The sequence below is a fragment of the Phalacrocorax carbo genome, chromosome 3, assembly GCF_963921805.1.
Source record: "Phalacrocorax carbo chromosome 3, bPhaCar2.1, whole genome shotgun sequence".
Lineage (NCBI taxonomy): Eukaryota > Metazoa > Chordata > Aves > Suliformes > Phalacrocoracidae > Phalacrocorax > Phalacrocorax carbo.
In genome coordinates this window covers 113,777,308-113,792,202 of record NC_087515.1, presented here as the reverse complement: position 1 = coordinate 113,792,202, position 14,895 = coordinate 113,777,308, and the positions used below count along the sequence as shown (strand labels likewise).

The 14,895-nt window shown below is 43.2% G+C and overlaps 1 protein-coding gene across 6 annotated transcripts in view; it reads right to left on the bottom strand.

Moving 5' to 3' along the window:
• Nucleotides 1-305: 305 nt before the first annotated feature.
• The window catches only part of GREB1 (growth regulating estrogen receptor binding 1), a 106,255-nt gene continuing 91,665 nt past the window's right edge, over nucleotides 306-14,895 (bottom strand). For 5 of the 6 annotated variants that reach the window (XM_064448057.1, XM_064448059.1, XM_064448058.1 and 2 more), the window contains exons 28-33: nucleotides 10,034-10,208; nucleotides 8,866-9,084; nucleotides 6,360-6,495; nucleotides 5,627-5,827; nucleotides 3,862-4,000; nucleotides 306-2,016 (exon numbers count right to left, since the gene is read on the bottom strand). In XM_064448057.1, the coding sequence (XP_064304127.1) occupies nucleotides 1,853-2,016; nucleotides 3,862-4,000; nucleotides 5,627-5,827; nucleotides 6,360-6,495; nucleotides 8,866-9,084; nucleotides 10,034-10,208 (1,034 nt within the window). In that variant the 3' untranslated portion in view covers nucleotides 306-1,852. The remainder of the gene's footprint in view (nucleotides 2,017-3,861; nucleotides 4,001-5,626; nucleotides 5,828-6,359; nucleotides 6,496-8,865; nucleotides 9,085-10,033; nucleotides 10,209-14,895) is intronic. The other variant, XM_064448060.1, reaches the window with a different exon arrangement.

Sequence of the window (14,895 nt, the reverse complement as noted above, 5' to 3'; positions counted from 1 at the left end):
GGAGAAATGGATGCCTAAAGACTTGCAAAGCAAACCTCAGGTCAAAAACACAGAGAAAGTTTACAGACACTTGGTATAAGTTAAGTATTTGGTTACAGGAAAGGAGGTTTCAACCCACTGTCTTTAGTTCTGAGTTCTTGTAAAAACACACCTCTGAGGCTGCACTACGCTTCAGGCCATTAAGAGTACTGTATTTTCTCTTGATCAGTTCAGAGCATTCCTTAATTATATTAGCTCTTTTCAGCCAACCATTTTTTTCCCTACAGAAGCATACCTGATGGTCCTGTACATCACCAAGGCAGGTGTCCATGCAGCATGAACTTTATTTATAAAGGATGGATTAGACATGAATATCACTCTTCTTTAAAGAAGTTTAAGTTAACTAATCAACTGGTGAAAACTGAACAGGTAATATTTACATAGGACAATGCCGACCTTCATTCCCAAAACTTAAACAAAGTGAATTCTCACTCTGAAATTAGGACAATGAAATACAGAAACACAGTGATTTCTAGCAGTTATCTTGTAAATAGTGATCTAAGACTCTCAAACTTACAGAACTGCCATTTTCCCTGTAAATAAACCTAAATTAGCTCTTTGGCACAGTCATACTGATGACTGCCTTTCAAGGTCAGTTCTGCAATGGACTGACCAATGATCCTCCCATTGGTGTATCCAGCAAGAAAGGACTGCCCAAACACTAGATGTCTTCCGACAATGTCTATACTCATCCTTCCTGCACCTTGACTGGGTGAAGCTAACATTGTTTCTATAAAGACAAACATGAATTTTGCAACTCAGAGAATATTTCCAAAAGCCTAAAGACCATGATAACTTGCTTCACATTTAGGGTGTACAAGATACTGTGATGCCTGGTGCCATTCTATAACATGTTTTTAGATTTCCACCTGAATTCCTCAGAGATGTAGTCTCCATCTTCTTACTCGTTTGAAGCACCTTGGCAAGAAAATATCCCCAGAAAGAGTATTGGGAATGTTTCAGAATCATCTCATCGCTGTCTTAAGTGCACTGGACCCAGCTTAAAGTCTGCAGCCAGTGCAACAATTTAATCAGGAACCAGGAAACACCACTGCTCTAATTGAAATAAGTCACTTGCAGGTCAGTCTCTCCATTTGGCCTCTTCAGTTACTCAAGGTAATTTCAGTTTCAGGTTTAAATGTTCAGATCTCATTTTAAAATGTACTTTCTTGACTCTCTTCTTTATGCTAATAAAACCAGACATATAATTATGCTCTATCCCAAGATTCCTGTATGGTAAAATTATTCAGTGTGGCTCCTGTTCCAAAAATTAAGGCTCCAACTGAGTTCCCACTATTTAAGAAATATTCTTTACAAATCTTCATGTGAAAAGCCTACCTGGATCAATCAGTAGCAGTATACTACAAAACTGTAACAATTCCTGTTGCCTTGTGCCAACTGTTAGATAAATAAGACTTGTAAAACAAAATCTACTCCTAAACTTACATTTTCTATTTTTGGAATGTACAAAAAGTTTTCTAAAACTCTTGCTTCCGAACTTGCATGTGGTCTTTTTTGTCACAGAAGTGCACTGATTGAGCTCTCTGCTGATCCAAAATTATTTCCGCCATGTGGAGTAGTAGGTTTCTGCATCCCTCCCAGGAATTAGGTGTGACTTCCATCAGACAATTAAATTAGAAAAGTCACTTCAATGTTTGGAAATATGAGCATAAATTGTCTGATTAGGTATCATTCTAGAAAACAACAGAAAACCGTCCTATTTCTGTTCAGAAAGCAGAGCCTCTCAAAAGTCATTTCATGAGAGGGTGGCGATTAGTCTCTTCTATCATTCAGGAAGTGTGTCTCTTTCCAATTAAATATGTCGCCCAGTCAGGAAGAAAAGGGGTCTGTCCTCCTTTGCATTGGCAGTCTGGAATTCATCCCGCAGTCGGAACTGCCATTCGTCTTCTAGCTCTAGCCGGACAACAGTCTGGCGAAGAGAGTTGCGATCTTGACAAATCACACACAGAGTGGCACCTAAGCAAACGGTTAAAAAGAAACCCACGTGAGTAGCCCCCTTTGTCCTCAGATCACTCAGCTCCCACCACCCCTTAGCATGTAGAACTCCACCACTTTCACAACAGGTGTTACAAATGGGCCTGAGAGAAAATTGAGACATTCATGTAGGACTGAGGAGAGCTATGTTCAGCTCCCGATTTATCAAGGTCTTCTTGTGTAACTTGAGGTATCTAATATTCATCTAGCAAACAGGACTAACATACGTTCCCTACTCTTTAGGGTAAGGAAGGGTAAAACTGTCAGGTCAAAGGAGGTGGTGATAGGTCCTGGCAGAAAACAAGATAAAGCCCTACATCCATTACTGTTCTAGCCCTACTGATCATTACCTTGTTGAGCTAAACCCTCACTCAGCAAAACACGTACACCACAAGACAATCACTAGGATGGCCGACTAAGTTCTTTGTGCTTTGCTGACCAGAAATGGTCTAAACATGTTCTTAAAACCAATGACAAACTTTAGCTTTTCACATTGGTAAGCTAATGTGCTGGCAAAGAAGAATCTGGTGTGTATTGCTATGGACACAGGCAAATCCAGAATGCCAAAGTAAGAAATAGCATATTTAAGTAAACAATATCAACTGTCTTGACTGGCACGCTGATACATTTTAACTTGCATGCATGATTTCCTGGCTTCTGAGAAAAGTGCTCATTTAAGAGGAGATAATTACCTTGCCAGCATTCAATAATCTGAATGAGAGATGGTGAGGTAAGTGGAAATGCCCAAGACAAAAAAAAGCTAGGAATATAATAAAAAGAAACAAGACAGTCACATGGTGTTTACTGCTCATGTGGCAGGTTAGAAAATCAAGTAGACTGCCAAAGGAGATGGAGAAACCCCAAATCAAATATGCTTTGTGCTACATGCTATAAAAATTGTCTGGTTTATGCAAAATGAATCTGATTGGTAGCCTCTGGTCACTCAGAAAATGCTGTACAAAAGCACTGCTTTCATTTGCAGTTATTCTGATAGCCTTGTTAGAGAAACTACAGGCTGACTGAAATGTGGACCCTGCTCCAGAATGAGCACAGACACTGGCATTCCTGTGGCTTCAGCGGCATGTGCAGGTAAAAGCACTGTAGATCCCAATTTGCACTTTGCTACACATACCTACATGAAACTGTATTAACTGTAACAAAGAACACAGCAGTTCGTGACAACTCTGCCTGTTTCAAGAAGGCATTTGCCATGGTGTTCCTCCTCCAGAGACAGTTACAGCTGTGAGTGAAACAAATCCCCAGAGTGCTAAATGCCTACGATAGTAGCAGAACAATCCGAAAGAATTTTGCCATGTGACTGCCTGCAATACAAATGGTAGTTTTTCTCCACTGCTATCCACAGTCATAAGGGCTACACGAAGAAACTGGTAATTAGGAATAAATTTTAAATGAACCAGCTTCTGTTTCCAAGGATAGTAACTAGATTTTGATGGAGGCTTTTGATGTCCATCCCACTTTCTATAGAAAATTAGAAAACCTGCAAGAACACAATATGTAAATGCTTCATACATCAATCTTAAATACTCAGTTTTCTGACATAAAGTGAGGAGTTATGCATATACACTAGGCATAATGATACATAATGATCCCCACTTAGAAATCTGCAGAACACTGTTATATACCAATTTACTACAGTACAGAGCCAGCATGATCAAGCATCAAAGATGGATGGGATGTACAAACACAAATATGAATACATGCATATACATATATATGCACGTATATTTTCATATAAAATACTTTTTTTCCCTAGGTTCCCAGAGACCAGGACATATAGTTCTCTGTAATAAAATTATTGCAGCTCACCTTTAAGAAAATGAAATTTCTTCAAAAAGCTAGCTACAACAAAGGAGTCACAGAGGTACAGCAGGAGACCACTGAATGTCAAACCAGAGGAACTGATATTCAGAGAATGAGGTCGAGAGCTCACGTAGCAAATTGCAATCTGATTGGGAGAATGGAAAAAAAATTAACATTTTTCAAGCTTCTATATAAAGCTAAGGCTTGATATCAAGCTTTTCATATTTGCACCTGATTCAAATTTAGACTTGCTTTCCAACTTCAAATAGTGTGATCTTTGTAGTTCCTTCCTAAACATCGCTCTACTTATTAAAAATCTACATAAAAGCACTATTCATAACTAGGTATTAGTTGCTACTATTCATTACTATTCTTCTTATGAGGTCTAGATAGGATAGGGTTTAAAAGCTGCAGTAAAAATAGCTCCCCACAACCACAAAGCTGTGACCCGCCCAGCACAGTTTATCTGCACATGAGTAAATATAGTAACTGTGCAGTTGGATGCAAAAAGAACCCTTTAGAAATGCCTAATTTAATTTGCAGTACAATAGGATTACTCAAGTTAGTAGAGTTGTGCATGAACATAAATATGAATGTGCAAGGTTTCCTCGTCTAGTTTGTTTTTATGGTTACTCCCCAAATCCACTAGGAACTAGGAATATTTATAGCCCTCTTTCAGGACTTATAAATTTAAATTAAGGAATCTTCCACACAAGGCTTGTTTCCCAAAGTGCATTGTGCTTCTTAGTTGGGGCAGATCCTCATCTAGCATAAATCAGTGTGATTCAGAGGAGAAAGGTTGACCCACAGCAACTGAGACTCTGGCCCAGGATGCCTCTATTTATCCATGTTCCTTCAATCCTATTGCATCATATTCCAGCTCAGGTAACAATTCCAGAATTGAATGAACTCATTTCATGTGCTGAATGGGTTAGAGCTGAAAGGATGCAATGGATGAAGACAGTAACAGTACAGTGCCCTTCCACAGAGTTTGTTTTTCCAAGCATGGTGGGAACGTAGACCTGTAAGAGCTCAGCCAGAAAGGAAATTAAAAGATATAGTTCAAAATGTTCTGGAAGCAGCATATGTGGGAAGGTTATTACACAGCTATTTTGGTAAAGAAGTTTAGTAAATCCAGCAAAACCGAATTTCATTTAGTATTCAAATCAGGTGAAAAAGTAAAACCAGTTTCTCTCTCCTGAACAACACCTCAGTATCACACTTATATCTGACTTTCATTTGAGTTTAACTATGACCTTGGCTTTACATCCAAACCCATCAGAGAGCCAACGGCTCCTGCGATCTGATGTCAGCATCTCCCATTCTAACTGTTTTCTTGGCATTTGCTTCTTCTCCTCAGCTTATCAGCCAACAGTGAACTAAAACATTTGTATTTTGAAGTGCTTTCTAAGGGCTAGCTAGTGTTTGTAAAACACTCTTGTGCAAGAAATTTGCTGTAGGAAAAGCCAAATTATAGCAGACTGAGAAAACACTTCTTAAACAAACCTGTGCTCTGTCTTAATTCAGAATCTAATATAATTCACAGACTACATTAGTGTTTAGGACAACTCTGGTATTGTTCTCCATGTACTTTATTTGTAGCCTCTAATAATATCTCTATGGGACTAAGAATTTTATTTTAATATTATAGGGATTTAATACCTGATTCTTCAAAGGCTGTGTAACTATCATTAAGGAATGCATCAATGAACTCAACCAAAACATAGCTTATACATTTCTAGAGTTGCTTGCAGATTATTTTGTTCAGTACCTGTGGTCCTAAATTAAGGTAACAGTCCACAGATAGCACTGGATGGCTATAATTCTTCAGTGAGAGAGGGAAGAAGCGATGGCTGTGATACTGGAGGTATTTTTCAAGGAGCAACTGAGCAGGTGCTGCCAAGAAGGTATGCTTGCTGTCAGGAGCACAAATGTACTGAGCAGGTGAGATTGAAACTGGAGTGTCAGATACCTGTGAGGAAAAATATTACTGGTACAGATCAATCCTGATCAGTCAAGTTGCACTTATCTGATTTTTCGTTTGTATAAAATATATCTCTATCTTTCAAATCTAAGTTTTATATAAGAAGCAAAGTCATTAAACCAAAAATATCTTCTACCAAAAATGTTTCAGACTTTCTTGGGATTATATTTTTATTTATAGAGTCTTTGGGTTTTCTTGTTTGAACCCAAAGTACGCCTACATATGAAGTCATATGAAGATGAGCAATTCAATAGCTATAGATAGCGAATGGTTACCGGGATCATAAAGAGACACTTTAGGTGTTTTCAAAAATTGTAGAGGAAAACTATTAAGGAAAGGTGCATTTATGCCAAGAATATTGTGGATTTCAGAAAGAAATAAAAACAACCCCCAAACATGGCAGACATACCCCATTACTGGTAACTGGTCGCACACCAAAATACCTCAGCTCTTCTGGTTACAGGGTACAAAAAGGAAAACAGAATTTTAGCAATAATGAAACAGAGGTCTCAGTTCCCACCTTAGACTTAACATGGAAGGATCGCTGTCCTCCTACTGCAATTTGCTTTTTCATGATACTGAAGTGATTGAACCGACAGATGAGAAGGCCAGCGCTGTGGACGCGCAAATTGAAGTCAACATCATCACACGTAAATCTGGAAGAAATAAAATCATAGTACAGAGGCATGCTTCTCATCACACATCAACAAATACAAGCATGCAGGGTCTTTGATCAGCACTGTAGAAAGGACAGGTGTCCAACGTACTGACCCTCCACTAGTGCCTATCAGTCAGGGAAAGAGGCTTCAGCTTTGTAATCATAAACTAGGCTAGGATGAGTTCAAGAAGATCAGAATGAGGGAAGAAACCACTTAGGGAGTGAAGGGAACAGAAGCACTGGGGAAAGTGGAAGGAGAATGTAAGAAATTGCCAGGGAAAAGACCTAGGAGTTAAAATATTTTCTTTGCTTTTTACTACAATAACACAGTCATAGAAAATAGCTACATACATTAGTACCCCAAAACAGGTCAAGGAAATTAATTCCTTTGACTTCGAAGGAAATGGATGAGGCCCTACATTTGATTTGCCAACCACACAGAGGTCTCTGACTACTCATTTTTCCCTTAGAATACAAATATCCAGTAAATTTTTTCACTATTCCTCTACAGAAATAATGTCATTTTGCATTAGAGACAAAAACTGAACTGTTGAGACATAGGAATAAATTAAGTGGAATGATGCCAAACATCCCTGGCTAAACTTCATCCATTTTAAAAATAAGATGGAGCAGAATAAAAGGTAAACTCCTAAAGTTGACTAAATTAAAATTCTCTGGCCTTGGGAGAATTCAGAGTCAGTTCTCCATTCTGAATGTAGATACTACACAGCAAACAGGATGATGTGCAGAACTGTTGGATTAACATCCAGGGCCTGGATTTAAGAGAGCTGAGCAATTACTGCAAGTGAACATTGGCATTTAATGTTATATGGCAATTAATTATATGTGAGAAATGTGGCATTTAATTATATGTTTTTAAAATCTTATCTTTGATCTTAGTAATATTTACATGGATATTTGTTATTCCTGAATGTCAGTGTCTCTCTGTTTTAAGATGTATCCTTTTCCTTGCCCGCCCAGGCTTGGAATGTCATACAATACTTCAGGCTCAACAGCACCCACACAGAGGATTATGGTGAGCCACGCATGGTTTAAATGGTTGGACTTGATGATCTTATAGGTCTTTTCCAACCTTAATGATTCGATGATTCTGAAGACACAGGCAGGAAATGGGCGGTGTGAGCTGGCATTCTTGACATTTTAACATTGCTGCCTCATATTGTTTTGCTTTATTGTTGTTCTCTTCATTAGCCCTTCATAATGCTTCATAAGGTAACATGGTTAGACAGCCTGGGAGCACAGTTCTGTACTAGGAGATGCACAGGAGCAAGTTTAAAAGGCTTTTTTAAAGTGTCAGGCTGGTAGCAACAGAAATTTACGTCATTTTTTTATCCACAGCATAATGAAAGCAGAAGTGCTTCCTTGAAGTTATAAGTAAACCTGGACTTCAGAAGACATCTTCCTGAGATAGGAGAGTTCTTCTGAGAAGTACAGTGACTGATGCGCAGTTATCTAATAAGTCTAGGTGTGTAGACCCATTTTAGATTACCTGGGACATCCCACCTAGCTTACATAAAAACACATGCAGATTTTATGTCATACCTGTCAGTCCCATATGGACACCTTGCATATTCCAAGGTGCCTAAAGACCAACTTTAGACAAGTGAATCCCACCTCTAGTGATATCTACTTTATTCTGTTGTAATAAATGCTCATCCCTCAGAAATGGGGCCCAAACCAAAGTTTATTTCACACAGATCAGTGCAGTTCTGTGAGATAATGTACCTAATGAATACAGTTCTGGTAACTGTGGTGATAGTGCGTATGGCAATGTTATTATTAGATCTATCCTATGTGGCACAATAAATGAAAAAGTGGGATTTCTGAGACAGCTGAATGTGAGAAACACCCACGAATGTTAACAAGGTATATTTATTCCTTTCTTCTGATTGTCCTGATGAGCACACATGCAGCGTGTTCCAGTTGTGCTGCTCAGGGTAAAAAGCCCAGCTATATCTCAGTTCCATGTCAGAACAAGACTTGGTTATGCACCATTCACCCGTACACCCATTTCCTTTGGAAGGGAGTGCAGGTAAGTGGGCAGGAGGGGAAGTACAGTGTTTACCAAAAGGCCACTTGGACTAGGCAATTGGGGGACCAATGCTGCAGGGCACACTCCTCAGTGTGCCTACCCTGTAACCCACATGTGACTGTTTTATTTGGAACTATGGAAATTCATGTCTTTTTCCAGCTGCTGGCAATTTGGGAAGGATTTGAACCATCAGCAGGAAAACAAAATCTGTCTGCGTTCTGCTAACAAACTCCCCCAAAAACCATCAAGAACTTTTGTAAAACTTCCTTTGTTTGGTTCATTATCTCTATTGAAGGGCGCTACTGATTCACTTACCTGTTCTGATTGTACTGTACATTCTGTGTCAGATCGACGTTCAGCATAATGAAATCATGCACATGGCAGCAGGAGAATGGTTCCTTGATCTCAGTACTGTTTGTTTTACTGGACCATTTCCTCATCCCAATTAAGGCATAGTGAGTGACATTGGGAGTTGCTTCAATATGTTGCAGAATTTGCTTCAAGGAAACATTCCTTTCAGTCCAAGTATAGTCACTACAATAATTATGAAAATGTGTTCATTTTAAAGTATATAGAGAATATTCAGAATCTCATTCAGCTGAAGAGCAATTCCTAACAGCTGAAAGTAGTTATGAGTAACAGGTAGGTAACTTCAGTGTTGTCTTACTTTACTGCAACTTTTTGTGTCTCACTCTACTCAAAATTAACTAGTGCTATGTGGTGGGGACTGGTAGGACAGATCTGAAACAGTCTGGATCTTTCAAAATATTCACTCACATAAGTGAACTTTTAAAGTTACCTGGATAATGTTCCAAATTACTCTGGGAGTGTTGCCGACTTTGTGCCGTAACTTAAGTGCAAAGTATAAGCTCCTCCTAGCCCACCCCTACAGCCCATAAATCTCAGTTTTCACTGAGTTTAGTTCTCTTTGAAGGTTTGCTGTAAATCCTGTGTAGCACCGTTCTGGGAATAGATAAAAATATCTAGTACAAACAATGTTCTAAAGTAATAAAAACAAAAATACTTGTTTGGGGATTTGGGGAGCTGATAAAGGAGCCATACAGGCTGGGACTGACAAAAAAAGCCAGAGGAAATCAGTTGCACTATTTGCACAGAAATGTCTTTTAGCTTCCTTAGAAAAATCCGTTTAAAAATGTACATGTGAATGCCTATGCTTGCCCATCAGGGATTGTTTACAGAATGTGAAATCCGCAGTCCAAGTAACTCTAATATGAACTGGAGTCAAGCCATACAGCAAAGGCTGCAGGTCACTTAAACCCTCAGGGGACAGAAATGAAAAACAGGCACTAAACTACGTGCTATGCAAAGGCAGCTATCTAGGGAAAACATTTCTCTCGTTAAGCAAATATTATTCTCTGCTTCTACAGGGTAAATGTTGTAGTATATCAAATGTAATTTCAAAACTGATATGCAGTGAAAGGTTAGAGAGACCAGCTGAAAAAGCATATATTACTCTATTTACCTTTTCCTGTCTCCTGAACAATCAACTTCTACTGCATTCCACATAACGCAGGAGTCATCTGAAATTACAATGAAAGGCCAAATATCCTGGGGTTTTATCCCCAGCTCCTCCTGCCGATTTCGTTCAAGCTCCAGGTTATGATAAGACAACTCTTTTATCAGGAAGTGTGCAGCACCTGAAACCGAGGACATACACCATCAGATTCAAAGTAGGGGCACAAATTGTTTGCTTTTAAGTAGGAAGCCTTTTGAAGTCAATAGTTCTGCAGACTCAGTCGGCGAGGTACGCGGCGGCAGCAGTGGTAAGTCCTGCGACTGGGCGCTAGATTGGGGTAGAAAAGGGGGGTCTCCTGTGCCAGGGAACCCCATGAAGAGCCCGGTGGGGCCCTCGCGCCAAAAGCAACCGGCTGCTCTCGCGAGCGAGGCAGGCGGGGCTTGGGCGTTGCTGGGGCAACGGCGGGAGATTTGAACAGCTCCCTAGGGAGCGCGAGCGACCAGGCGCGCGGAGACCAGGACGGGCAAACAGGGCGCGGCAGTTCGCGCAGGCAGGGCGAGCAGGCAGCTGGCGAGCTCCCCTTGCGGTCGGTGCTCTCCTGGAAAAGACCTAGCCATGGTCTCCGCTCGGACAAGAGCTATCGCCAGGAGGCATGTGGCAACGCAGACAGAACTCCCACTAAAACATGCAGCCACCCAGGCCTCTGGCTGCAGGGAGTGCCAGAGCCTTGCTCCAGTCATGGAGGGCTCCCAAGACAGGACCTGCATGAGGTGGGAGCAGGTGGAGGATCTGCAGAAGTTGTAAGACTGAGGAGTATCAAGGAATGCAAGAGGGAGATAGACTGGAGGAGCACACCAGATGGAAGCATCAAGAGGAGTGGCTCCCCTGCCCTTGTGCCGGCCAGGCAGAGGGAGGGGACCCAAGAGATGGAGGATGGATGCAGATCCCTGCTCGGCACAGTAGGCAAATCCTCTCCCGGCAGACTTCGGCCCACCAGGTGCCCTTACACAATAGGAATGGGGCTCTGGAACCCGAGGGCCAGGAGGATGCAGATACAGACAGTGATCCACCCAAGGGGTTGACTAGAGGGAACCAGTCAGCCCCACGCATTACAACGGCCACTGGTAAGAAAAAAAGAAGGGTAATTGTCGTAGGGGACTCCCATCTGAGGGGAACAGAGGGCCTGATATGCCGACTGGATCCATCCCATAGGGAAGTGTGCTGCCTCCCTGGGGCAAGGGTAAGAGACATTACCAGGAAGCTCCCTGGGCTAGTAAAAGGATCTGATTATTATCCGCTAGTGGTTGTTCAGGTTGGCAGTGATGAGGTAGCTGAGAGAGGCACAAAGACAATCAAAAGGGACTTTAGAGAACTGGGGTGATTGCTTGAAGGATCAGGAGCGCAGGTAGTGTTTTCCTCCATCCCTTTGGTAGCTGGGAGACATATGGAAAGGAACAGGAAGTCCCAGCTCATTAACACGTGGCTCAGAGGCTGGTGCCAGCGGTGGAATTTTGGTTTTTTTGATCATGGGGCAGCTGACATGGCACCAGGACTGCTGGAGACAGATGGGGTTCACCTGTCGCAAAGGGGGAAAATGATTCTGGCTCAGGAGTTAGCAGGCCTCACTGAGAGAGCTTTAAACTAGATACAAAGGGGGAAGGGGATAAAACCAGGCTTGCTAGGGAAGAGCCTAGGGGTGGCATGCCTGTGTTGGAGATGAGATCCACAGATCAACTGAAGTGCATTTATACCAATGCACGCAGCATGGGCAATAAACAGGAGGAGCTGGAAGCCATCGCCCGTCAGGGAAACTATGTGGTCACCATCACGGAAACATAGTGGGATGACTCGCACAACTAGAGCACTGCAATGGATGGCTACAAGCTCTTTAGAAGGGACAGGCAAGGAAGGAGAGGTGGAGGGGTAGCCTTGTATGTTAGAGAGTATTTTCACTGTCTAGAACTCAATTACGGTAATGATAAGGTTGAGTACTTACGGGTAAGGGTCAGGGGGAAGGCCAATAAGGGAGACATCCTGGTGGGGGTCTGTTATAGACCACCCAACCAGGATGAGGAGACAGATAAAATACTCTACAAGCAGTTGGCTGAAGTCTCACAATCTCTAGCCCTAGTTCTCGTGGGAGACTTCAACTTACCAGATATCTGCTGGAAATACAACACAGCAGAGAGGAAGCAGTGTCAGAGGTTTCTGGGGTGTGTGGGAGATGATAACTTCCTGATGCAGCTGGTGAGCGAGCCAACCAGGGGAGGTGCCCCGCTGGACCTGCTGTTTACGAACAGAGAAGGCCTGGTGGGTGATGTGGTGGTCGGAGGCTGTCTTGGGCTCAGCGACCATGACATGATAGAGTTTTCGATTCATGGAGAAGTAAGGAAGAGGGTCAGCAAAACCACTACCCTGAACTTCAGAAGGGCAGACTTTGGATCGTTAAGGAGTCTGGTTAACAGAGTCCCTTGGGAGGCAGTCCTGAAGGGCAAAGGAGTCCAGCCAGGCTGGATGTTATTAAAGAAGGAAGTCTCAAAGGCTCAGGAGCAGGCCGTCCCCGTAAGTTGAGCAGGCGGGGGAGAAGACCGGCTCGGCCGAATAGGGAGCTTTGGCTGGAGGTCAAGAAAAAAAGGAGAGCTTACTGCCTTTGGAAGAAGGGGCAGGAGACTCAGGAGGACTACAGGGATGTTGTGAGGTTATGCAGGGAAAAGATTAGGAAGGCGGAGGCCCAGCTGGAACTTAAACTGGCCACCACAGTTAAAGATAACAAAAACTGTTTTTATAAATACATCAGTGACGAAAGGAGGGCCAGGGAGAATCTCCCTCCTTTGTTGGATGCGGAAGGTAACCTTGCCAAGAAAGATGAGGAGAAGGCTGAGGTACTTAATGCTTTCTTTGCCTCAGTCTTTAATAGTCAGACTGGTCATCCTCAGGGTTGTCAGGCCCCTGGGCTGGGAGATGGAGCTAGTATGCAGAATGAAGTCCCCGTTGTTGAAGAGGTGGCAGTCACTGACCTGCTCCTTCACCTGGATGTTCACAAGTCCATGGGGCCGGATGGGATCCACCCAAGGATACTGAGGGAGCTGGCAGAGGAGCTCACCAAGCCACTCCCCATCATTTATCAGCAGTCATGGTCAACCGGGGAGGTCCCAGGTGACTGGAAGCTAGTGAATGTGATGCCCCTCTACAAAAAGGGTCAGAAGGAGGATCCGGGGAACCACAGGCCTGTCGGCCTGACCTCGGTGCCAGGAAAGGTCATGGAGCAGATCATCTTGAATGCCATTATGCAGCACATGTGGGACACCCAGGGGATCGGGCTCAGCCAGCAGGGGTTTATGAAAGGGCGGTCCTGCCCCACTAACCTGGTCTCCTTCTATGATAAGGTGACCCACTTAGTGGATGAGGGGAAGGCTGTGGACATTGTCTACTTGGACTTTAGTAAGGCCTTTGACACTGTCTCCCACAGCATTCTCCTGGAGAAGCTGGCTGCTCACGGCTTGGACAAGTGCACTTTGCGCTGGGTTAAAAACTGGCTGGACGGCTGAGCCCAGAGAGTGGTGGTGAATGGAGTAAAATCCAGCTGGTGGCCGGTCACGAGTGGTGTTCCCCTGGGCTCAGTGTTGGGGCTGGTCCTGTTCAATGTCTTCATTGATGATCTGGATGAGGGGATTGAGTGCACCCTCAGTAAGTTTGCAGATGACACCAAGCTGGCTGGAAGTGTTGATCTGCTGGAGGGCAGGAAGGCCCTACAGAGGGACCTGGACAGGCTGGATCATTGGGCCGGAGCCAACGGTATGAGATTCAACAAGGCCAAGTGCCAGGTCACAACAACCCCATGCAATGCCACAGGCTGGAGAGCTGCCTGGAGGAAAAGGACGTGGGAGTGCTGGCTGAACGTGAGCCAGCAGTGTGCCCAGGTGGCCAAGAAGGCCAATGGCATCCTGGCTTGTATCAGGAATAGTGTGGCCAGCAGGAGCAGGGAGGTGATTGTGCCCCTGTACTCAGCACTGGTGAGGTCCCTCACTACAAGAAAGACATCAAGGTGTTGGAGTGTGTCCAGAGAAGGGCAACAAAGTTGGTGAAGGGTCTGGAGAACAAGTCTTATGAGGAGCAGCTGAGGGAGCTGGGGTTGTTTAGTCTGGAGAAGAGGAGGCTGAGGGGGACCTTATTGCTCTCTACAGCTACCTGAAAGGAGGTTTTAGCGAGGCGGGGGTCAGACTCTTCTCCCTAGTAACAAGCGATAGGATGAAAGGAAATGGCCTCAAGCTGCGCCAGGGAAGTTTAGGTTGGGTATTAGGAAAAATTTCTTCACCGAAGGGGTTGTCAAACATTGGATTGGAAGAGGCTGCCCAGGGAGGTGGTTGAGTCTCCATCCCTGGAGGTATTTAAAAGAAGGGTAGACGTGGTGCTTGAGGATATGGTTTAGTGGTAGACTTAGTACTAGGTTAGTGGTTGGACTCGATGACCTTAAGGGTCTCTTCCAACCTTAACAATTCTATGATTCTGTGATTTCCCCTGATGATCTACTTTGAATGTTTGTCACTACTGCTGTCCATAAGTTGTCCCAGCAGTAAAAGCAAGGTGCTGAATATTTCACAGATATTATGTTATATTAGCAGAACCGACCTAGGAGGTGTACCTAATCAGGGCATCACTGCCTATGCAAATAGTACATAACTTCTTTCCATGAGGAAACAGAGTAAGTAACTCCATCTGAGTTAACACGCTCAGCTCCCTCTGAAATCATTAGAGGAGAGTAAGTATTTCTAGGGTGCAATTCATCTAGCTTGTTTTAGGTGACCTGGATTAAGTGAATTGCATCTTCAACTGTGACACATTGTCTTCAAAGAGAATCCAGATCACCA